Source organism: Mugil cephalus, chromosome 19, assembly GCF_022458985.1.
Source record: "Mugil cephalus isolate CIBA_MC_2020 chromosome 19, CIBA_Mcephalus_1.1, whole genome shotgun sequence".
In the NCBI taxonomy this organism is placed as follows: Eukaryota; Metazoa; Chordata; class Actinopteri; order Mugiliformes; family Mugilidae; genus Mugil; species Mugil cephalus.
This window is the reverse complement of record NC_061788.1, coordinates 18,814,870-18,839,869: the sequence shown is the minus strand read 5'-3', so window position 1 is coordinate 18,839,869 and position 25,000 is coordinate 18,814,870. Positions and strand designations below refer to the sequence as shown.

At 42.3% G+C, this 25,000-nt stretch overlaps 2 protein-coding genes across 11 annotated transcripts in view; one reads left to right on the top strand and one right to left on the bottom strand.

Moving 5' to 3' along the window:
- Nucleotides 1-562: 562 nt before the first annotated feature.
- akna (AT-hook transcription factor) lies at nucleotides 563-21,374 on the top strand. 9 transcript variants are annotated; one of them, XM_047569216.1, is made up of 26 exons: nucleotides 563-871; nucleotides 1,222-1,317; nucleotides 1,448-1,521; nucleotides 7,287-7,876; nucleotides 8,316-9,093; nucleotides 9,199-9,496; nucleotides 10,521-10,595; nucleotides 11,126-11,188; nucleotides 12,083-12,239; nucleotides 12,630-12,730; nucleotides 12,841-12,900; nucleotides 12,986-13,104; nucleotides 13,211-13,382; nucleotides 13,529-13,692; nucleotides 13,846-14,010; nucleotides 14,207-14,447; nucleotides 14,708-14,814; nucleotides 15,021-15,280; nucleotides 15,391-15,541; nucleotides 16,206-16,358; nucleotides 17,148-17,290; nucleotides 17,563-17,691; nucleotides 18,246-18,353; nucleotides 18,437-18,526; nucleotides 18,788-18,932; nucleotides 19,585-21,374. In XM_047569216.1, the coding sequence occupies exons 4-26, from the start codon at nucleotides 7,486-7,488 to the stop codon at nucleotides 19,835-19,837; spliced, it is 4,323 nt and encodes a 1,440-aa protein (XP_047425172.1). In that variant the 5' UTR covers nucleotides 563-871; nucleotides 1,222-1,317; nucleotides 1,448-1,521; nucleotides 7,287-7,485; the 3' UTR covers nucleotides 19,838-21,374. The 9 variants fall into 9 exon arrangements, with proteins under 9 accessions (XP_047425172.1, XP_047425176.1, XP_047425168.1 ...); XM_047569220.1 differs by having other exon boundaries at nucleotides 1,448-1,526; nucleotides 7,290-7,876; nucleotides 15,021-15,253; XM_047569212.1 differs by having other exon boundaries at nucleotides 1,448-1,526; nucleotides 7,290-7,876.
- Nucleotides 20,845-25,000, bottom strand: part of stxbp1a (syntaxin binding protein 1a) — a 31,668-nt gene continuing 27,512 nt past the window's right edge. For both annotated transcript variants that reach the window (XM_047569222.1, XM_047569223.1), the window contains one exon: nucleotides 20,845-23,014. Coding sequence is in view for 1 of the 2 variants with exons in the window: in XM_047569223.1 (XP_047425179.1) it covers nucleotides 22,932-23,014 (83 nt within the window). In the remaining variant the exon portion in view is untranslated. The remainder of the gene's footprint in view (nucleotides 23,015-25,000) is intronic.

Here is a 25,000-nt window from a genome sequence, read left to right as displayed (position 1 = left end):
ACATGGTAAACAAAAGCATCATGGCCTCAGACACGAACCCATTAACATTGCGCTCATGTTGCTGCTTTAGATCTTATCAGTCTGCTGCACTGAGCCACTCCAAGCCTGTGCACGGCAGTAAGCATGAGATTTGATTTGACCACGTAGTCGAAGTTTAAGATATTGCATTGCAATGTAGCAATACTGTGAGAACGGATTTGCCTACAGGGGTAGACCTCACTAGAAGTAAAGAAGATCATTTTATAATAATAAAAACGAAACTCCATGAAACATTGCACCATAATCCCTCATCACAAGGGCTTTAAAATTGTATTTTTTTATTATTTTCTATATAGCGTCATATGTAACTCTTTTTTTTGGATCAAATTAAATTAAATGGTATTTTCCTCTGTAAATGCAGGAATGAGAAGATGAAAATGTGCCGTCCAGAAACGTTGTGAAAGGGTGCCCTCTTGTGGCTCCATCTCTCAACCGCATCGCCAAGGTTTGTATTATAATATCAGTCGAAGTTAAGCTCCGCCCCTGTCGAGTAAAACCGTAATCCTCAGTTTTGTCTGCCAGGTATCGTTACCCGTAGCAAGCTCTAAATTCAACTTCTGCTTTTAAGTGAACGTTAGAAAAGAAACAGTTAGTCTTAATTGCACTCTTTAAAACAACAATAAAGACGTGTGTGCGTCGGTCAGAAGGTAAACAAAAGCCTGAAATTCTAAACTCAGGACCACAGTTTCCCTGCAGAGTCTTATGCTTCGGTGGGGTAACTGGACTTGCAGCTAAATCAGTGCCACGCTCCACAAGAGCGAGAATTAGCCTCATAAATATCACAAACACCAACTTTTTCTTTGGCGAAGTCACCCGCGAAGCACCTTAAAAAGTAAGCTACCGATGTTGTGTGTCAGAACGGCGTCTGAATGTGACCTGTCGGTTTTTTAATGTTAGGATGAGTTGGTGATGGTAACTAACTTTTGAAACTGGCACTGGCTGCGGGGGAGCTAGCCCTTCAGTTACTAACCGTTTACTCCTAACGTTACTCCGCAGTTATTAAAAGACAGAAAAAAAGGCGATAAGTTGCATAATTGTGGTGTTTTTTTTTTTTCCCCCACTAACAACTTTAAAAGCCCGACGGTGCTTTGTGAGCCCCCGGGAACCCGTTTGCCGTCAGCGGTTTGTTGTGGTGTGTGTGCCATGGTGACACAGGGGTGGGTCTTTCTTTTCTCGCTTTAGTTTTGCGGTTTTCAAGGCAACCGGCCCGTGTTTGAAGTCTCATCCCCGCAGCCCTGTGGCCTCCGTGTCTGCGCTATCATGAGTGTTCCTCTTTAGGTAAGCAGTAACGTTATACTGTACGCTTTTTCACCTCCACAGCTTTGATTTCTCTGTAGCATTCTCCAAAGAAAAGCAAAAGTTTTGCTATGTTTCTGTTTCTTTTCCCCCTTTGCTCTGTGCTCCTCAGCCCACCCAGCCTGACTGGTAGGACTGGATGTGATTGCTGTTGTCGAGCGAGTTTTTACAAGAGCTCATAGTTGGGTAAGGTAAGGGAGTTGTTTGGATTTTGAAGATTTAAAAGTGTATCGTTGGTCTAGTCCACGCATTGCTTCAAACTGTAGATCAGTGCAGCCTAAAAGTATTTATACCCCTCAGAAGTTCTTATAATCTGCGTAAAAAAGACTTGAAATTAGTCCCGAAAGCAGACAAAGAGAACCCAGTCAGACAAGAAACAGGAATATTACACTTGTGCATTTGTGTATCATCGAATGTGCCATTGTTACATATCTGCGGGGTGCAAAACTAAGTGCACTTCTATTACAAGTTAATTTCAAAGTTAAATTAGAGCCAGTTTGTTCAGAAGTGTTTCCAATCAATGCAGTGAGACGTAGGTGTTGTTCAGTACGTGTTTTGTTTAAAAGTTAAGGATTTTTTACTGTCTGACCCTCTGATCAACACGTTTGTGGAAGTGTGTGATGGTGCAGACAAGACCAGTGTTAAGACGAGCTCAGATGAATGTTTTTTTGGCAGACGAGGCCGCCAACATTTACATGATGCTTTATGTTTTTATCAGATATACATGTTAGATTAGCTGATGATTCTAACTTGGCCATAGGTTTGCATGTGGGTGTGAATGTCTTCTCTGTGTTAGTCCCGTTATAGACTGGCAACTTTTCCAGGGTTTGTCCCGCCTCTTAAGCAGGATGCAACGTTTTGTTAGTTGCCAAAATGTAACTGCATTAAGTGAGAAATCTGGCTGGCGTTCCCCTCATGCCTGAGTAATCCATCTGTGATCATGTTTGGTTCCTAAAAGAATGGAAATGTAAGAATTTTTTAGATTTTTGATCGTTTAATCTGTGATATATTAGACACAGTGAAAACCAACTCTCCCAACTAGAGTGATTAAATTAACAGTGCAGGTAAAAGCTAGAGAATATTTGTTATTTTTGCTCAGTAAATGTTATCGTCATTTGTTCATTTTGCCACTGTTGACTTGTTGTTGGCTGTCTTTTCTGCTGATTAAGGATTGATTACTAATCATTTTCAAAATATAACCATAAAGCTTAATTTAATCAGTCCCTGGCCTCTCCCTAATGCATCCCATGTCCTCAGCTCTCCTTGTGCGTCTTAAGGAGATTAGCTGCCATATCTTAGTGACTAGGCCACCCTAAACGGATCGTTGTAGCTCTCTGGGGCAGGTCCCTCTACCGATCGTTCAGTCTGCTCAAAATTCAGCCTGTGCCACCCTGTGAAAATTCATGTGGCGTCCCTGTTGACCCGGCTCGCTCGTGTTTTGACAGCTTTGGTGGGACGTGGGAAAGTAGAGCCTTTCAAAATATTCCGCTTCTTCTCCTCTGTCTCTCCTGCTCTTTTCATGCTGCCATTCATTTTTCCTCTCCTGCCTTCTCTCTCCATATTGTTGCCAGTCCCCCATCCACCTGTTTCATCCTAAATGCAGTCTTATCTTGCCTGTCAGGTTATTAGAGTCCTCCTCTCTGTCTGTGTGTCTGTCTGTCTGTCTATCCGTTGTCTGTCTGCCTGTCTGGCTTCCTGTCTCTGAGGGAGCTCAGCTCACCTCTTGTTCTAGACGTAGCCTGATGATATTTGTGTGTTTGCAACTGGTGAAGCCCCCTGTAAGGGATTGGAAGTGCCTTAATTCCCCCCATCTGGTATCTGAGATAAATCCTTAGTTGTCCAGGGAATGAACAGGCAGCATGTGACGAGCAACAGGTGAGTTGTTTCTTTGCTTCATTCCTGCTAAGAGAAGAAGAAGGTTCCAGCTTTACATACATTTAGTAAGTTGTTGAATTTAGACTTGGTTTTTATTTCAAGAGGCGTTTGCTCTTCACCTAGTTTCTGTTGGCCATATATACTGAATCCCCAAAATGTCTATGTGTGAGGTAACGGGGCAGCTACAATCATCTTAGCAGCGTTACTGGTAAAGCTATAAATATCCTAATAATTTAAGCAGTCAGGTCAGGAAAGTATTGGTTTCAATAACGAAATCATTTAACAGTTTTTCCATCACTGTAAGAGCAGCCATGATCTGATTTAATGCAGCACATCTCATTATTCCGCGTACAGCAGGGCACAGGGAAAGTTGCTGGTAATTTCTTTGCTTGGAGTTCCTTCTCGTTCCATTACAATATTTAAAATGGCCTCGCTCCGCAAATGATTGCATTTCCTGTGAACACTTCACAGCTGAAGTCAGTGTGTGTTTTGATAAGTAAATGCTTTTAATGTGAAGCTGCCGCAGCAGGGAAAAATGCTTTAGCGGCAATCTCTGAGCCTATCACCTGTCACCTGATGATGATTCATCATTCCCCATTCCTGTCCAGATATGGATTTATAGAGGTTACCTTACAGTAAATTCACGCGGCATTCTTTATGTGGATGTCACCGCAGACACTCGATTAATAAAAGTATAGAAATATTACAGGTCTTTCATCAGCGGGGCTTTGGCTCAGTTACCTGGTGTTACCTCATTCAGCCGTAGTCACTCAGCAGACATTTATTGAAATGAAAGTCTTGAGGCTTGCTGCTTTAAAGTGTCAGTAAGTGTTCCATTTATGTGCCTCAGTGTAACGGCCCTTAAACTGAATGAGATAGCACTCCATCTTTCTCTGCCGTGGCTTACTGGGACATTTGGATGGAACAGTTATTAATGTTAAAAGTAACAACTGTACTTAGTCTTGACACAATGCTCAACGGTAGAGTACCGCAAACACTCTTAAACGACTTATTTGTAATCCTTTATCTTACGGTTTCCCAGGAGTGGATATGGCATGAGTAAAGAACCTTAGTAAACAAGAGTACAAATCCATCCAGGCATCTATTCACACTTTTTATGTGCTTGATAGTTTTGGTGCACATTTTAAATAGCTCCTAAAAGAAACCGCAGGAGAAAAGAACACAGATATGACACTGTTCTTTATGCCTCAAAGCCACATATCTTCACCTCCATGCTAAATGGTTAACAATGTGATCTTTTCATCAAATGCTCTTCCTTTTTCCTCCAAAACTCACTATAGTGATTGCTTTCAAAAAATTCACAGCTTACACTACATCTGTCCAGAGCACGTTTTTCATCTAACATACTTACGAACATACAAACCATCTTGTACGTATTTAAGCTGCTGACGTTTATGATTAGGGGGCAGGTGAACCATTTAGACCCAGCTTCTTTTTGTTTTTTTCCCTAATCAGTGCTGTACGGTAGAATCGATCATGACCGCTCCTGTGCCAGCTTAACCTTCCAGCAGCTCTTTAGCAGTAATTTATGGATTCTGCTCCGTCGTGCAGCTTTATCTGAAGGTTTTCCCCAATAGTTCTTGACCTACCATGCTGGTCCTAAGTACTCCTCTAAAGCCTCACCAGCTAATGAAGCTCTGACACTCCCCTGTTTGCTGCAAGGCTCTTATTTACTTCTGTTCACTTTAAATGAAAGTGCTTAAGTATTTTATACAATTGTCCTGGTCAGTAATTGAAACGTTAGGGCTTAATATGTTTTTCACTAATGTCATAGTGTGCATGTAAACTGTGAGCAAAGTAACTCACACTAAATGCAGCAAAATAAAAATAACAACAATCCCATTAAATACGTGGTGGCTGAAACATTTTAGAATTGTACTTTTTACTAGTGGTTTTACTCTAGCAGGATATTTTCATTCCTCCTGGCAGGGGGTTTAGCTTTTGTGTGTCAGTGGAGGAAGAAGAAAATACAGAAATAGTGTCATAATTACACTGTAGCCTCTACATCTCCTATTTTTCTTTTTCTTTTTTTCTGAAACTTACTGACACAATAGATGAACATGAGCGTGTCTGCGTTTCTGAGAAAAAAAAGAAAAAAAGGTCGAAGGTTTGTGTGTTACATAGGACGAGTAGAAAGCAGCCGGCGAACAATCTCCTTGCTGTAATCTGGGATGCTGATGAAAGAAGAGCCATGGTGACCACTTTTCTTAATGAGAATCTAAGTGCTGCTTTACAGGCTCAGATCACTTTCTGCTCTATTTAAAATGCTAATTTCATTGCACTGAGCCTCTGACGCTGACGCTTGTTTTAGGATCTGTGACTTGGTACAGTATGTGGTAAATTTATGACCTTCAATAAACTAATGCAGTCTATTATACTGAATGCATGCTTTGTTAAATAAATGTCCTCACATGATGTAACACTAGTGCTGCAATATAAGTCCTCAACCGAGGTTTAATACAGAAAGTCTTTTGATGCTGTTTGAGAATTTGCTTTTAGGATAAATTCATAAATGATGGTCTTCTTTGTAGCATTGTAAGAGATTTTTGGGGTGAATCAATGACACAGTGTAGCTGTAACACAATACGTTAGGTCTTGTCACGTGTTTTATTGCAGGCACAGAAAGCACAGCTTGAGTTCATGTTGTGGAGTTGCCATAGTGAGCATTGCAGCTCCGGGCAAATGTGTAGAGGACACTGTAAACCAACAGTCTGATCCAAGCTCTGTAGAAGTACATACTGTGCTTGTTTTTAATAACCAATCATTCTGGATGTGTGACTTAAAAGTGGGAAATGAATTACATTTGGATTAGTAAATGCAGAAAGGTGTGATGTTTGAGAACCAGATCTGAGCATGGGCCAGTGGAATTGGTGCTTATCGGCGGTGTAGACCAACGCGTTCATGTCACCTTGGAAACGAGTCCTCAAGTGCTGTAACTTAACACAAAACATGGCAACGGCAGCTCCATGGCCATGTGCACGGTGAATAAAAGAACCCAAAGAAGCATGCGCCTCTCAAAACAGATGAATTCAGATGAATGCTGACAAGTTTAAATGTCCTGAGGATGTTTTGTGCTGATTTCTCCACGAGGTAACTATGGTTACCCATAGTCTGTCGGATCTGACTGTGCTCTGTCAAATTATGTACTTGTTTTATTAATTTGTGAAAATGCCATGGGGATTTTTTTTTAAGACATCCCAGTAGTTACGGTTGAAGTGCGCTGCTGGAAATATTACACGTCTGTCAGAGACGTCAGTTCGTTGAGAGCTCTTTGTGCCCGGGTTCTTGTAATGGAAGCGAAGCAAATGGCAAAAGGGTGCAACTGACGCAAGAGCTTCTAAAATTAAAATGACCTGTATTTTTTTTAATAGGACAGGCCGTTTTGGAAAAAAAAGTATTTCTGGTTATTATAGCTGCATTAGGACGAAGCTGACATTTTGGGCTTTGATTGCTTTGCAAAGTAGTTTTTGTTTGAAATGACTGCCTTTGCTTAAAACCGCATTTAATCTTGTTTATTTCCCCCATCGGACTTCGCGCGGCAGCTGTTCCTCCCCAGCAAATGATATTTACGAGGAGTTCGGTGTGTGCAGTGGGACACATCTAGTTAAGAACTGATATATGAACTAAAGATGTTTGTTTACAAAGGAGGGCAGGTGCTGACAGATGGCCGAGGGGGGCCCTTAAATCTTACTGCTTTTGTAGATGTGACGATCAGTCTTAAAGTCTTTGACATATCTTATGTCTTTTCAAAATATATGGTGAGAAAGTAACCAGTGTATTCAGTGCAGTTCTAATGCGGCGCTCCAGCTAAGATTTATTTTAATTATTTAATGGCCAGAGCCCAAGGTGACTTTTTCAAATTACTTTTTAACACACACAAACATTAAGCTGGCTGATTGCTTTCGCTTTGTCATGTGTTTAATTGTGTTATTGTCTAATCGTGCTAGCTTTAATCTGTTTTTCTGCTTTAACTTGTGAGGTTAGAGGCAGTGCTACCTCTAAACATTCAGTTCATTATGCTGTTTTCTTCTTACATATTTGTTTTTCTTGTTCAGCAGAAGAGTGGCAGATGGATGTGTAGCTGTACGCCCGGACTGTCACCAGTTTAATGACGTGCCCTGCAGTCTGTGAACTTCCTCTGCCATGGATTTAAAAGCGGGCCTTACGGCAGAGCCAGAGAAGCTAGAGAAGATGCAAAAGATTCTTGTGCCCGGTTAAGACTTGAAGTAGGAAGGCTTGGGCCAAAAAACGGAAATGGAAACAAGAAGGAACACCACAGCAGGGGTTGTGTTCTGGACCCCTGCCCCAGTCCGCACCCCGTCCGCCAGCGCTGTGGCATCAGAGGACGACTGGGAGGATGAGGATGCAGAACAGGCTGAGGGAGTGGATGACTTTGACAGCCTGATGGATGAGAATGGCATTATCGGACTGTCAGAGCCTCTGGATGATGTGGAATTAAGGGAAGCTCGTGGCGATATAGCAGCAGAATGGAATCCAGGCGGGCGTCCCGGAGCGCTTACCCCCGAGGAGGTCGGGCCTAGTGGGTGTGAGAGGGATACGCCCCCTGAGGAGCTGAGCTACAACCTGAGTGAACAAATGTCCCACAATGAATCATCAGGAGAGGATGTACAAATCCAGTCATCCTGTGAGTTTTAATCATTTTTTCTTAACAACTTTTAGTCTTGTAGTTCAACTTCTAATGTGCCAGATTCCTGAAACCCACTTTTAATCATCTGATCCAGGGTTGCTATTTGTAACCTTTGTTTATCAGGTGTTCCACCCAGTATTTTCTCAGGTAATTGTGGTCAAGCAGATCTTGACCACTTTGAATCTTAATCAGTTTTGTGTTTTGGGATTATCAAAATACAATCAACGAAGAAAAGAAAAGCATAGTTGCTTCTTTGGTTTTAATTTACAGACTAATTGGCATTTAAATGTCATGCTTGACTTGATCATGCCAAAGTACTGCAACAGAATTTTTCCCGTTTTCAAGAAATTTGAAATAGGGCTAAAACACTCTCTGTACAGTTTTGTTTTATTGTTACTTGTCTTCCCAGGCTTTTACACCTTCTTGTCTTTGCCAGGTTATGACATGACTGGTAACCTAGAAGCATGGACACAACATGAGGAGCAGAAAGAGCAGGAGGCAGAGCCCCCTCCTGAGTGGGATGAATACCTGGGCATGACAGAGGAGGAGAGGGATGGAGAGGAGGAGGGACAGGGACATGGCAGGAATGGAAAGATACATGATCACTTTAGCCAATCAGGACCTCTGCATTCTTTGTGTGAGGGCTCTATTAGCGAAAGAGAAAATCTGCAAACTGGCCTGACACGGTCTTATAGTGTCCCCCTGCCAAGTGACGACCTGGCTGAGGTTTCCGCCCATTACTGCCCAGAATCCCACGCTTTCCCTCACCTGCTGCATTTCACTGCTGAGGAATTAGCTTCTGCCCCAGGAATCGAAGCGGAGACCTTTCCAGAAATGGGCTTCACAGAAAGCCTTCCAGAGTCTCACTGCAGCCACATGAGTCTCAAGTCCAGCCCTAGATCCCCAGACACGAAACTCAGCGCTTCTCCTCAGCCAGCAGCAGCGTTTCCTGAACGAGTCATGACAAATAATTTCAGCAGAGTAAATAATGGCCCCGTTGAAGGATCGGGGAAATTAGATGAGCGTCACAAGCAGCCTATTCCCGCACCAAGAAAGACAAGGCAGCACTCTTCTGAAGTATCGTGTTCAGGAGCTGGCAGCAGAGTCAGGACAGACTCAGTAAAATCCAAACAGTACAACACAAAGCTTATCAGAGACAAAGGACAAATGATGTCCAGATCCAGGAATACTGCTGTTGAAGAGGACGAATCCAGGTGATCCACATTCTGTTTACCCTTTAATTTAACTCTCCACATTTTGTCATTCCTGTCCAGCCTGGCTTGTTTCTGCTTTTATACATCATAATTTTCCATTTTCAGAAAAGGGCCTCTGAGTTACCAAACACCAGACTTCTCCAAGGTGGAACCCAGGGTGTGTTTCCCCAAAGGTGGTTACAAGCCCCCAAGAAGCAGGCGCTCCTTCATGAGGGATTCCTTGTCGCCTGCGCCGCCTTTAGTGTTTAAATCTCCAGCTGAAATCGTTGAAGAAGTCCTGCTGAACACCACAGACGGATCTCATGCCCCGTCAGACTTTAACAGACCACCAGCTGCCAACTCTATAGTGCCTCAGGAGTTCCGATGCCCGGAGCAGGCCACCACGCTGCTCGTTCAGTTTCAGGTACCAGTACAGGCTAAATGAATGAGGCCTTCACGAGAATGAGCTGAAAGCACTAGTGTGGATGTATTTTGTTTCACACGAAAACCTTCTTGGTGTTGATCTGTTCTGAAAAAAAAAATCTTCCTGGGTTTTAATTTCCAAAGCTGACAGTGTCTCTCAGGAGCAAGCTCCCAGAATTTAATGATGCTGTCCGTGCATTTGAAAAACACACTCGTAATACACTGCGAGGGTATTATTATGAGCATCATGAGACATTTTTCATGTGTCACCAAAAGCATATTATAATAGTTATTAGGGTGCAGTCTGTGTAATTTAGCATGCATCCTAAAACCCCTCCTTCTTGTCGTTTTCAAAGAACATGTCACGTCACTTGCAGCTTGCAACCACTTCACCGCCGTCCTCTTTCATTCCCAGAAGCTACATTTACACTAGCTGCCCCAGTTCAAACAACAAAAACATCACATGCTGAGCATCGACGTGCACACTATTTAATTTGAAAGTTAAGTTTGCTCGATATTAAATTGACTGAATATGTTGGAATTGTCATGCGATGCAACAAGGAAGAAAGAGGCTTTTATTTTGGTGCATATTTTTATTCAGTTTTACCATGAACAGTAATTTTTCTGAATCTTTTTTTTTCCTTTTCAGTAATACAAAACCTTACCGTGGCAAGGGTTCATTACAATCCTGCCAATATACAGTTTATTTTAGCCCAAGTATTTATTTCATCCTTCGTGATTTATTAATTCATCTTCTGCACTAAAGCAAATCTTGTGGACTTGCTTTAATACTTGAGGGTTTTTGCAATACTGAAGGCAGTGTACACATAAAAACAGTAATGGCAACATCAGTCAACAATTCATGTGTAGAGTCTGAATCACAGAAACATTCTATGCAGCTTTCTTTATTTGTTGCTGCTTTTACCCGCAGCGTTATAGAAATATTCACAGGTTGCAACGACTCGTCACATTTTTGTTTCGCTTCTCTTTACTCGCTCTTACTTTCTTATTTCGTTCCGCTGCAGGAAGACTACAAGAGACTGCTGACTAAGTACGCAGAGGCAGAAAACACCATTGATCGTCTGCGCCTGGAAGCCAAGGTAGTCAATCTAGAGATCTGCCCATAATTTATCACATTTTAATGACGTGCACTGGTGCAGGGTTTTAAAAAAAAAAAAAACAGTACATATTAGTTCCATACAGATTTATTATTGGTCTCCCTTTTAAAATCACTATAATATATCCGAGTTAATAGAAAGCTTCAAAATGATGGACAGTTTATTTTCTTCAAATGTGAGCATTTCGGTTGAATTATTATTTGTTTAAACTGAGGTGCCTGAGTTATCTCAATAATCATGTGGCTTTCATTACATAAGTAAGCAGCTGTGAAAGCACTTAAAATATCGAGCTTAATATAGAGTCATGTGAACCACACATAGAACTCTACCCTTGTATGTGTTTTTATGTGTAAGATTAAAGTCATTCATCATTAGAATAATTAAATGATTTTTGCAGTTTGTTAAAGAAAAATAAATTTTTCGAGGCAGACTGGTTAAACATAAGTACATGTATTGTATATATTACATATGCTAGCTCACTGTGTTTTTAATCCTAGACTTTGTTTTCACAGAACAGAGATATAGAGAACCAGCAGCCCAGGTCCAGACAGTGTCAGCGCTACACAGTCAGAGCAGTATGTCAGAACAAATGATTAGAAGTCTTAGCAAGGTGGGATAAGAAATAAGTGGAGGAGTGCTGGAGTGTTGTGTAGTAGCTCCTTTAAAGAATTGCCGCCCGTTTCCGATCAAGCAGCAGTGCTCCACAATCAGCACCAATTAAAATCAGCTTACTGCGCTCCCCCCCTCTCCTCTGTCTCCTTCACCACGAGCACTGACCCGCCATCTGTCACCCCCGCCTGCACAGTTAACATCGCACACACGGGGTGGGAGGAGTGGCTTCACTCTGACATTTACTGACAGAAATTTATTACTCAAGATAATTAAAATATATAAAAGTAGATTTTTTTTTTGGTCTTTTTTGTAGCTCAGCTTACATGTAGTTTATTCAGATACTTAATGAGTTCCTAATGACCTTTTCTGTAGAATCTACTGTTTGTGTGTGTGTGTGTGTGTGTTTATGTAAGATGCCTGTTGAGGTCAGTTAAAGGTCATTATGATTTTCCTGCTTAGTGGCTTGTCAGATGGGGCCATTTATTCATTCTCATTTTCATTCAGACGGTCTGTGTGTTAACAGAAAGGGTGGGGGTGGGTGTGACTCTGTGTATGTGTTTGACCTTTTTCAGACCGTCCATTGCAGATTCCTCACTGAAATGACCTCAATAGTTTCCTCTAGAGTTACTCAGATCAGCTTCATAAGGACAAACAATGAACACACACACAGCTTTAGGACGTTAAATTGCCATGTCAGCCTGGTTTGTGCCTCTAGAACAGGAAATGGGAGAAAATCCATGACCCCAAGATATGAGTTACTGATATCACAATAGTATATTAGACATTAGGGTTACGCTAATGATCATTGATGTCATACAGTAGACCCCGCCTGTTCTTACTTTCCATGTTTCCACCAGGTAAACCTGTACTCTGACCCTCCGAAGGCCGGCCACTCTGTGCAGTCAGGACTGAGACTCGATGCTTCCAAGTTCATAACGCTAGATTTTCCTCAAGCTCAGAGAGCACAAGTCAATTCAGCTTCTCTTTGTCCGGATGAGCACAGTGCTCCTCAGGGTATATTCATTTTATTCATTCTTTACTTATACTAAATGTATCTTTTTTTACCATTCATTCAAGTCAGTAGCTTGGCTTCCCTTGAGCCATCTGAGTCACATTGATTTAGTAACTGGAAAATCTAATCAGTTTTATTTGCCATGTATAAATGTACACACGTACAAGGAATATGTTCTCTGCATTTAAATCATCCAAGTGAGCACATTTGGAGCAGTAATGTGGGTAGCTCCAGAGAGTAAACCTCACATTCCCAAAACACCTTTCCTACTCACTAGTTTACAGCCCACAAATGCAAAGAAAATCCAACTACTCTCAGCTGCTCCCTAAGTTGCAACAGTTTGCATCATATAAATCTTTTTTTCCCCCCAAACCTGTCTGTCCGTTGAACAGGAAATTTAGTTTCCTCTCCTTCTACCAGAAGTCCAGACCCTCAGCTGGGACAGCAGCTAGCCGATATTCTCTTCAGTCAGACTGACAAGTTCTTCCAGCAGGTAACTGACCCGCTGCAGTTCAGCGAGAGAAAAAGCTTCATAGATCGACTTTTTTCATCACGTCGATTCGAGAAAGCTGTCCAACGTAACGCTTTTGATCTTTCACACAGCTGCAGACTTTTGAAGATCTCCTCAAGAGTAAAAAGCTCCAACCCTCAGAACAAATAAAGGTATGAATAACGAACAGCTTGATTCTGAGAATTGCGTCCAAAGGCTGAATCACATTCAACATAATGAACCAATGCTCTTTTTCAGGGTCTCACTCAACTTGCTGAGGGGCTTGATTCTTTAGAAAGAGGTTACCTGTTAGCAAGAGATGAGCACAAACTCCTTCAGCAGCGAGGAGTGGATGTCAGCCACTTTGACCCTGACAGGTAATAGTGATGTGTGTTAATCATATACCGCTGCAGATCTTAATGTTAATCCAGTCACTTATATTCGGTTTATCTTATATTCGGACATTTGTGAATTATTTATCAGGGAGCTGGAGGGATTGATCTTTCAGTGTGGGCTGGCTATGGAGGAGCTGAAGGAGCAGGTGGAACAGATGAGACAGGAGCAGCCTACCTGTGAGGCTCCTCCTTCTCCACCTCCTCAACCCACCCCTTCACCTCCGCCCTCTGAGGAAGAAGAAACCTTAACTCTTACACAGGTACCAACACAACCCAGCTTTGTCCCTGAACTAAACACAAAGTCTATATGTGGACAAGTCAAAGGCAGTCATGCAGCCTTTATTTATTGTATTTTTTCAAAAAATAGTCTAATTCACTTCATTAATTGAACTTCATTTCCTTCCAGAGCCCGCCCGTGCCTTTACTGGTTGGTCCTGGTGACGTAGCAGAGGTGGAGGTGAGCTCAGTCAGTAAAGAGAGTGAGGAAGAAGCTGCGGACGAAGAAGCCTTCTACCTCAAACATCTGAATGACAATGGTGTCGAACAAGACTTCACCGTGCCTGTGGTTCAGTGAGTGGTGATGTTTGTGTTGAACATGACAAGTGTGAAAAAGCGTTGTTACTGTGGATCTTTATTCTTTTTAGGAGATTATTTTAGAAACAGAGTAATTCAGCCTAGACTTTAAATCAGTTCAAACAGAATGTTTATCCTTCTTCTCTTTAGCCATGAAAGCTTCAAGGGGCTTCCCATTCTTCTAGACTGTAAACTGATGGGAACGCTGCCCAGTTCTGCTGCTTTAAAAATGGATATGCAGCCTGTGGACAAGGAGGAAGAGAGACGGGGTCAAAGAACAGGAAACAGTGAAGTCCGGAAACCTCTCCCACAGAGGTTAGTCTAATCGTCTTAGTAGTAGAGGAGACGGGATTCAGTTCCAGCAGCAGCACGGCGATGTTTGCTCCTCCTCTCAGCAGCTCTGAGGTGCTGGAAGAACTATCTAAAAACTATCTGAATGGTAAAGTGTTAGTGAAAGAAAGCTGATTTGGCTGACCTCTGGACTAAATCTTTTTTTCTTCTCTGTTGACAGGAAAGGCGACGCAGACTTCCAGGACTTTCCTAGCACCAGCAAACAGCACAGCAGCAGGTCTAGTCCTCCTTCACACAGGGCCTCCAGTCAGAGCACTAAGCCTGTCCTCCCTTCCTCCAGCCGAAAGAGTTTATCTGTAGTTAGGTCCCACAGCAGCAGCCTGAGCAGCCTTGGAGATATCACTGCATCGGAAATGAAGAGCTCCAAGCTTCAAACTGGGTGCAGGAGAGTTCCTTCTCAGGTCAGTTACTTCGCAAACTGCCACAGTCTGCTATCGATCCTCAATCCATTCTGAAAATATTACGTAGTTGTGTCATGCAGAGTCTGGGAGTGAGAGTAATATACTTTGGGTGTTCAACAGTGTTTAATTGAACCTTTTGTTTCAATACAAAGATGTTATATCTCAGTTACACAGAGACCGCTTTGGAGTATGACAAATGTTAAATCTGTATATGGCACATGTACAAATAAATGTTGCACAATCTGTTTTCTGTTGCCCAGGATGGGGTCATCTCCCCAGAGACAGACAGTGGGTTTGTTGGTTCTGAGAGCAGCCGCCTGACTCCTGCTGCAGCTCCAAGACCTCTCCACCAGAGGCCGCCAGAGAGGTGAGAAACCCAACACCAACATACACCTCCACACATATTTACAGCTCCATAAATTCTACCTCCTGTGCCACTGCCCACTCCTGTCACACACACACACGTGATTTTCCTTTTTATTACTGTTTTCAGTCAAGCAAACAGTGTCTGTATTAAAGCGTAGCTGTGTTGTCTGTCTCTGTGTGTTTGTATATTCTTCTGCGGTGAAATAGTGTTTCAGTGGATCAGGAAGTAAACACAGGGAGGCAGACAGGCCCAGTCTCTGCCTCATCTCCTTCTTCCTCACGGTCACACTGTCGCACAGCCAAGGAGCCCAGAGTGGGCTTAAAGCTCAATCCCGACCTGTCAAGGAGAACCAGGCAGGGGCAGAGGAGACGCACCTTCTCCTGCTCCCCACAGCGCCGTGTCAGTCAGAGTGAACAAACCAGGCTCGACGGTGGAACCAGTGAGTTTGGGCAGCAGAGCGACAGCAGTGGGTGTCCAATTTGTGTTCATCAACTAAGAATGTTGATTTTTCTAAAGACATTTGAAATACTTAGTGTCATCTTTATTTAAGCTTCTGTTTTCCTCTTGCCTCTACAGCTCGCCCCGGGTCTGAAGGTGAACAGAGTGACCAGTACACCGAGTCCTTCAGTTCCATCCACAGCTCTCATTTAAGCTCCTCCTCACCTGCACGTTATCACCATGGCGATCCTCTGAGGGCACTGAGCTCCAGCGAGAGGGCGAACTGCAAGTGAGTGCATGTAGCAGCAGCTGCCATGGCAATAACTGTGCAAACAAGGCCAAGTTTACGTCTCCCTGCAGAGAGTGCGGGATGGGACTTGAAATGAACAAGCCGTATTACCCCTTCGTACAAGCCCAGAATCCTGCAGAGAATCCACAGTCAGAGTTACAACAGTGTTGCTATATAAAGATCGGACGCGGAATCATTTCTCATGGATCACTTATTAAAATGAGTTGGCCTGGTAACTAGAAGTTTACTGTCATAGATGATAATTTGTGCAACCATGCTGAACGTTTCTATTATTCTATGTCATGTTATCATGTATTCTATTACAGAATCGACTGCTATTGAATGCGGTTGCTTATTAGGAGGTACCCTCGATTGTTTCCTGCATGGTGTGGTGTTGCATGAATCTTTTCAGAGAGTGTGTGTGTATATTCATTTCAACTGACACCTTTAAGACTTAAGATCACCTGGGAAGTCATTCAGTTGCATATTTCCACACCGCAGCCCTGCAGTCACATCCCCTGAACTTTACTAGTGTCAGACTTGGAATTTGGTGTGGTATGAAATAAACTGAAGTTTCTGTGCTAATGCAAACACGGTCTACAGTTCGATTGCTTTTTGCAATTTTGCTCAGCTGTTTTGTGTGCTTTTTGTATTTTTTTTTCAGAGAGGCAATCCAGACACTGCAGACTGAGGTGACCCGACTGAAAGACAAACTAGACAGTTGTCTGAAAAATAAGAAGTCTCTCAGCTCCGTGAGAACAACTCTTTCAGCTCAGAGGAACGGCTCCCACACCAGGACCTCTACACCTCTCATCAGGTTGGTTTATATCTTCTAGCAACCACGCAGTCCTACTGCTGTTCCAGGCTTGTCTTTGTCCGTTTGGAAATCACACATCAGAAGGACTTGTCTGAGTGAAGCAAGAGGACAAACCATATAGCTTTACCAAGAAAGCTGAACATAAACACAGTGTTATATAAAAGCTGTCTTTAACCTTAAAATGTGGTTTAGTGATGTAAAAAGATCAGAGATAAATCATAGCAGACCTTTTGTACCTTCATTTTTTAAAAGGTAGCACATGCAATGTAAGTGAAAACCAGTGTGACTAAGTATTGAGAATTAATCATAATTGAACATGTTCAAAATCCAGTTTTCATCAAGCTCATGTGGCGTAGTACACACCGGATGAAAAACACATTCAAGCACAGCACAGCTATATTACAAATAATGAAAAATAAAATACACACAAAATATACAGTCTCCCAAAACCATGTGGACAAATATGTATTGTGTAATAGACCGTTTTCCCCCAAAAAAATTTTCAAGATTGTTTGTTTCAAAAACAATATAAGAGATTACATCCTATCATAAAACACAATACCCATGGTGAAGGATGGTGCTCACAGCATCATGGTTTGGGACAGTGGTTTGGTCCATCTTCAGTTTTAGTGATGGGAATCTTGAATAGCTCCAAGTACTCTCTGCTTGACAGCTTTACCTGCTATTTTAACAGAGATGTATAATATTTTCCTATCCACTGTGTATACTTTATTAGTCAGCATTTTTTCTGTGGCCTTGTTCTTATTTTGCTCTTCTCCCTCTGCTCAGGTCTGGGGAGCAACAGAGGGATTTCAGTGTGGGAAGAAGAGAAACACAGACAGTTGATGAGGTAGAGGAGGAGTCTACACTGAGACCAACAACCAGGAAGACGTCTGCTTCTGCACACAGACAGAGACCACAACTACACACATGTAAGATTATCTGAACTGACAATTGTCTAATTGAATAAACTCAGACCTTGACAGATTTCATATAATCCAAATGTTTTTATGTCTGTTTCTAACATACACACATGAGATCAACAGGTTTTTTAGATGTAGGATCTGGTCCAAAGAGAAAACCACGTAAAGTCAAAACTTTATTGAACACAGTTTAATGTACAGTAACAAAGCTGCATATCAAACACACTGTCTATCCGCTATGACTTGATGTCAGTTAATATGTCTGATGATTTTGTTTTCAGTGACAAGATCCGAGCTGATCGGATCATCCACACCATCGCCTCAGGTGTCCAGACACACTCAGACACCTGCAGCACCAGATAGCCACTGTTCACACACAACTACTGTTGGCAGCAGAAGAATTCAGCCTCGTAAGAACCTCTGTCACTGCACTGTTAAACATTATAAAGAATGAAGAATTTAGACAGGAAGCTTTCTGACTTCTCTAACTTCCCATACTTCCCTTGTTGTGTGAATGTGCAGGTATGTGTGTTTTCTTTCTCAAAAACAACTTAGAGCCATTGTGAGATAAACTCTACTGTCCAGATGTTACATCTCAACTCATTATTAAATCCCAAGTTCCCATTCTGACTGAATAATGACCTCTCTCTGAAGCCAGTGTTTGCTTTGCCTGTTCTTGCCCACCATAAACACGTGGCACCGCAACATTTTGTATTAATAGTAACAATACGTACTTGTGAATGCTGCATTCTGTTCTATTCTCCTAAATCCTACACACTGAAGCAGAGAACACTCGTAACTTTTCCTGAACTTACAACACGCTGTATGAACAGTTTCTGATCGCTTCCTCCAGTCCTCTCTTAACTGATCTGTATTAAAATCATATAAAGGTGTGTCTACCCTACTGTTATTTTCCCCAAGTGTTTTTATCGTCTGTGTGCATGTGTGTGCATGTGTGTTGCAGGGCAGCATCCTGTTGTGTCTGTACACGTGTCTGAACCATCAGATGAACCTGACAGCAGAAGAAGTGGAGCTCCTGTTTGTCTGTTGTGTCACGGAGGACGATCTGAGCGTAAGAGCAGTGAATTCAGCTGTGAACTACTAAGATCCGCTGATCAGCCTCCGTTAACTCTCCTTTTGTGTCTGTACTGTCAGGGCCGGTTGGTGGCAACAAAGAGCCGCTCCGTTCCTCCGCTCATTGTCCTCACTGTGGACGCCTGCACCCATCCAGATGCACTGAGCCAGGTCAGAGCCCATGTGATGCTGTTCAGATGCACCGTTACAGAGCACTGGGTTTCGGGAGACGTACTGTTCTCTCTTTATAACTTCGGGCTTTTGCTCTTTGTGTGGTGGATGATGTAATCCATCACTTCACAAAACCTGAGTTTGTTCTTAATTGTCGGCAGGACGGATTTCTGTACCTTCCCTGTGAACGGCACAAAAATGGGTTCAGTCTGCAGTAAATGAAATGAGTTTAATTATCCTGACCTGCTCTGTGATTCACAGACTGCTGCAGACACTCGCGCTCCCCATCACACATAAGCTGGCAGCCAGCAGAGTCCCCTGACAGAACAGCCAGCGGCAGATACTTTGCAGCTGCAGCTTCACCTGCGCTGCTGCACTACATGCCTGTGTGCCCGCCACAGCTCCTGTAAGTAACCAGCACACACACGCTTCCAAGACATGAAGATGAAGAGCCATTTAATGACATTCTCACTTTATCTGACTGACTGACATCCCGTAGCATACTGTGCATGTATGTTTAATTGTTGTTAATACAAACAGAAGAATTCATTTCTATGTTGTACATGTAAACATAGTGTGTAAAGGATGTGGTTGTAACCTCTGGGTCAGAAAAAGTGCCATCAACTTGCATTCTGTCTAATGGCCTGCAGGGGGCCACTCCACTGTGCTAGGATCATGTGCAATACTGTTCATCTTCTGTCACATAAACGATTTGATTGGCCCTGAAGATTTCTGCTGGAGTATAATTAGTCTCCCAGCCACCTTTCCTCTGCAAAAAAAAGTTAGTTTAGGCGTTTAGATTTTTTACCTCACTAACTTATGTAAGTTTCAGGTCGTTTTTTATGTCAGCATGGTTGTTTTGTAATTTTTGTTCACAATTAGAGCAAAATGTATTGTTACTGTGGCTACTTTGTGGTTGGGAAGTCGCTGTCATATACTCACACAGACTGATCTTCTCAGGTTGAGAAGGTGACATCACAGTGGCTAAATCCACTTCTTATACAGGCAAAAAGTGTTGAATAATATTCTGTCATACTTATCGTGTTTTGTTTCTTTAGGCTGTACTCCTCCCCCCTCTACGTGCCTCCTACCAACGGCGCCGGCCCATCCTCAGGCGTCAGGAGTTCCAAGGAGGTGAGGGGACGGACTAGACGCTCCCAGTCCGTTGACAAGCAGCGCTCCGTGGACAGCTCTCTGGACAGAGCCATCAGCGCTGCCCGACACATGAAACACACCTCCAGACACATGGCTCGCTCCTTGGCTACTGGACTGCAGTACCAGGAGCTGCTGACTCAGTCTTGCAGCTACTGAAGTGTGAACTCTTTTCGCAGAACCACCAACTCGACAGAGCCGCCGGTTCAGCTGTGGGACGAGGCCCCGGACATCGGCGGGAGACAACAGAACAGAGCGCAGGGGCAAAGAGAATAAACAGATAAAAGTCTCCTCTTTGTAAATGTTACTCACGGTTGTCGATGTTTTTAAAGGTACATTCAAATTTCTATTGAATATCTCAGGTGACCAAATATGAATTTATTTTAGTAGGCATCATATTTATATCCAACGACATGCTGGCATAAACGAAAATGACTCCCCTGTAAACAGTGAAGTGCTATGGATCATATTGATTTTTAAACCTACAGTTATTTACTTCACCTGACATGAGAACTTACTCTTCTGTGTCTTGATATTGTCATGTGATAGTGCTCTATTTTGAGCTATTTATTGATCATGTGACTTGTTTCTAGTTTGTAGAAATAGGATTCAGTGTTACGTTAGCTGCTGCATGAACGTTTTTCTTGTTGATCCTCTAAAATGTGATTCTGTAAATTTGCTTTTATAAAAACACAATGCATAGAGTCACGTGGCCACGAGGAACCTGAGATGCTGGATACTTCTAACATTAGTTCCCCTTATGCTGTTGATAGATAATTCCTTTATTGTAGGACTATGAATTTTCTAATTCTCATAATCTTGTGCATGAGTCGAGTCCTGCTGTAACTCGCCGTCTTTAGAGGACGCAAACGTGACTATGTTCATTTTCTCGGATAAAACGATCATATTTGTTGAAACGTCCCACAGATCAGGTAGATCAGGTGGGTAGTTGAAAAGAATCCCATTTTTGTTCATTTCTAATCGTTTTTTTTTTTTTTTTTTTACTTTTGTATCTTTTTATATTTCGCAGGGAACCTTCATTTTGTTGTCAGTGAGACAAATAAATGTGAAAAAGAACATTTGTCTGTGTACAATTCATGTTTCTTGGAAGACCTTACAGCTGCCATTACAAAAAATAATAAGTAAAAATGGAGATGAGTCGTTGATATAATGGAAGCCAATTTATTAGACAGCCTTAGTACATACTAGGTACACATGGAAGTATTGTTTGTGCTTCAACACTCGCAAACATACAATCCCAATAAGTTAAAGAGTTTCAGGACAGACTAATGTTTCAATATTATTTTTCTCTGATAAATAAATTTGATATAAATCAATTGATTTGACAGAGTAAAACCTATGCAACAGCAAATAATGATTTAAAAAAAAACACACACACACAAAGTCAAGCGTTTGCATCACAGAAAACGCATTATAGTGCAATATGCAACGTCGTTTGGCCAGGAAAGAGGGAAGAGAGGGAGGAAATAAAAGTGGCTTGGGTTTAAGTTCGTTTTTTTTTTCTTGCAAAGCCATTCACCATTGGAGGGTTTTACATTGCACCAGAGGAGGAAACAGACAAAGAAAATATAGATATTAGTTCTTTTTCCCAGTTGACCACTAACAGCTACAGCTAAAACTTCACAAACACAGAGGCTTCACATTGGCATTTTTTTTTTTTTTAAAGGAAAAGTTTCACTACTTCACAGTCAGAAATATCACCAGTCAACAGTGAGACGCTAAAAACAGCAACGTATGGCATATACACAACACTACTCAGTGCATGGCCCAATTGAACATCATTACTAACCAATGATAAGACTTAATCTGACAGGATACAATACTGAAATACAACTGGCCCTTTTAAAGATTATTCATTAAATATCAGCAAGCAACGGCCTTTTTCGACATTAAACGTGAAGTCTTTCCGGGAGGGAAAGGAAAAATGTTGTGGCAAGTAAATACTTTACAGTCTCGGCGGCCGGAGGAGGGATGATTCTGGCGTCTTAGCAGAGCTCTGTCTTCTTCACGCCTGCTCAACCAAGCGCTTTGAGGGAATACTTAAACCGAAAACTTGTTTTGAGTATCAACTGCTCGCCAGCTGTGAAGGCATTTCGAGGTGAGGAGGTTGGATCCACCGTTCCGCCAAAAGAACGGTGAAAACATCTTCTAATATCCACTTCTGTTGTGTCCAACATGACTCAGCATTTCCCAGACGCTAACATTTCCTTAGCCGTTTGGTCAAAATAGAACTTTTATTTGTCTTCTGTGTTTTTACGCCTCTGCATCCGTGGGTACAAAGGAATGGGAATGCTTCAAATTTGGCACAAATGTTCACTCTGATTCAGTTTTGGTGGTTGATGTGGTCACACGTGTGTCCTATTCTTGAAAAAAAAAAAAAAAAAAAGCCACATCTCAGGAACGCCTTGATGGAATTTCCTTTAATTTGGCACAAAGACTCTGGCAGTCACAGGTCACTGCGACCTAACGGAACTTGTTTTTGGCCCTCATAGAATATGCTAATTACGTCTAGGAACAGTTCAGTTTTTAGTAAGCCACGGTGCTTTCAATTAAGCTGGAGGTTTCGGGTCACATTATCGTGCAATTTGATACTCAAAAAAAAAAAAAAAAAAAGGTTTTCGGGTGAGTATTCGACCACAACGTCTCAGAAAAGAGCTAAATGCTAACTCTGCGGCTCTCGGGATACGAACACAGTAACAGTCCACACAAGTCCAAGCATGCTACTGAATACAAACATTTCAAATGGGGGGGGGGGTCAGGGCAGGGTCTACACATATATTGCATGGTGACAGATATATTTTACAGCATGAACCTCTCCGACTGCACATCCCTCCTCCACCCGCTTCCAATAAAACTCACAGCAAGAAGGGCAGCCCAAAGGAAAAAAACGAGAGAAATGTCTACCTTCACACATTCTAGCAGGTTCCAGAGCATACATTATTACATTTTGGTACTTTCCGTTTTAAATGGCCTTCAGTTCTGATATTTAAACCGTGTGAAATCAGTTTATTTAGTTGCATCCATTGTAAAACAAGAGAATACTTGCAACAATTTTCTTCTTCAATATAACATATATATATATTTTTATCATCATCTAAGATGTCTTTTTTTTTCTTCTCAAGCAAGATGCATACACAATTAATGGATAGGGTTTGGCGGGGGGAAGGGGGGTAAGATGTGTGGGGGTTGGAGGGGGGCGGGGTTAGAAGGAGACGGACGTGACTGGAGGATTTTAGCTCGTCACTTCCTCGTCTGGTTTGTTCATGGCCTTGAGCTGCTCCAGGAGGCTGGTGGGAGTGAAGATGTGGGTCGATCCTGGGGGACAGACGAATGACACACAAACACACACACACACACACAACGCACACAGAGCGTTAGATCCGCACGTTTGGAGAGGCACAGGCAAAAAAAAAATGTGTTTTCAGCTCTTGCTATGGATGCCTACAGCAGATGAGGACGGCTTGGCGTGATGTTCAACGTAAAGTTGTAGATACAGTGAGCAACCCAAAGACGTGAAATCATAACGAGTTAGTCGGCAGGTTAAAATGGATCATGAAGTATCTGAAAAAACTAGAGGTGAGAATGTTTTTGTTGTTGTTGTTGTTGTTGTTTTTTTAATAAATTGTGCTTTAGTGGAGGTTTAAGCTTTCAATTCTTTGCCCTCACCATAGATAACTATGTTAGAGCAGTTTTATCATAAACCACAACAACAATTAAATCATATTATCCACTGCTATAGCCATTAGTTATGTTACATATTTTCAATGGAATTTTTAATTATTAATGTAGTTTTAGACATTCATTTGGAGGTATAACAGTGGAAAATCACGTATTTCCAAATGTGGAGATATTTATTCTGTCTCAAATCTCCAGTTATCTGTCTTCGTTTTCATATTTTTTTTTAAAAAACAACTGTCTTCATGGTGGTATACATGTGTGAAGTACCATTCCTCTACCTCAGATTAATACTCCTTCAATCCACACACATACAGCCTCGTACCGCTAAGCTACGTCGGGCCACATGCAGCTGAACACCACAAAAGCGCAAAGATCGAACCAGGCTGTTAAGATGTGAGACGTTGCGCCAAGTGGAGCCGAAAGCGGTAAGGTGGGCACACCTGCGACACCAAACCTGTACACACAGCGCAGCCAATCAAACCTTTTTTCTTTTATCTAAAACAGGCATGCAGGTGAAAAATGCTGCTCAGAAGGCTAATAACACTACAAAATAAAATACAAAAAAATAACGACAAAGCAGATCATCTCTACATGTCATGAAGTCTAGATCCAGACTCTATTGTCTACTGTCTAAGTATGAATGAAAATGTGAACGTCAGTCAACCTAATGGCGCAGGGATGAGCTCTACTGACAGCTGAAGACACATTTCAGACATGGTAAAACTTGAAAGGTGCTGGATTGGAGTAAAGCAAACACTTCGGCCGTATTAGTATGTCTGAACCAGACCGACCAATGGAGCACTTCCATCTTAATTCCCGATCACAAAGGAGGCACGTTTTGATTTACTCCTCACACCTGTTCAACATTCAGTATTTGACCTACATTGGTTTCTGTGGCAAAGCTGCATGTTTCTTCCAGTTTGGCTTCATGGGATTAGACTGAAAATCGATGCTAAACCTGAACGTACGACGTAGCCATGACAGGAAGTGGAATTAGTTCAGAACAGAAGAGAAAGAGGCAAGCCCAAGTCGAGCTGGGTCGTTACGGTGATGGGGGGGGGGGGGGTGGGGGGGTGGAGGGGGTCTTGGTGTCGGGGATTGTGAGTAAGGGGTCTTAGTGCGGGTCGCTGTGTTTAACGGTGGACTGGCCTCGCCTGCTTCTCTGCTGTTCCCCAAACACACAGCTTCGTGGGCATGTTCAGCCCCAGAAACACAACAGCATGATGTACGATCTCCAACACCACAGACTCATTGTGTGTGACTAGGTTTAGACCAAAATAGCATAGCAAAAACAAAAGACTTGTTTTAGTAAGTGATGGCCATTTTGCTCGGGAAGTGTTGGATGTGGCAGTATGTAGGGGAGCAGCTTATGGTGAGAGCTGCTTACTGAGGAAAACCATAAAAAAGAGGTTGATATCGCTTTAGCAGATTAGTCATGAATGACATGGATGCCCAGGACCACAGGATTCTGTCTTTAGAGGGGAGGGGGGTTCCAACTTTGAATGGTAGTTAATAATACACTTCACCTGCTAATATATTACAGAGATGATCAGGAAGCAATAAACACATATGATATGAGTCTATTTGCGAGCCGGATTTTTCAAAAACTGATCAAATCCAATA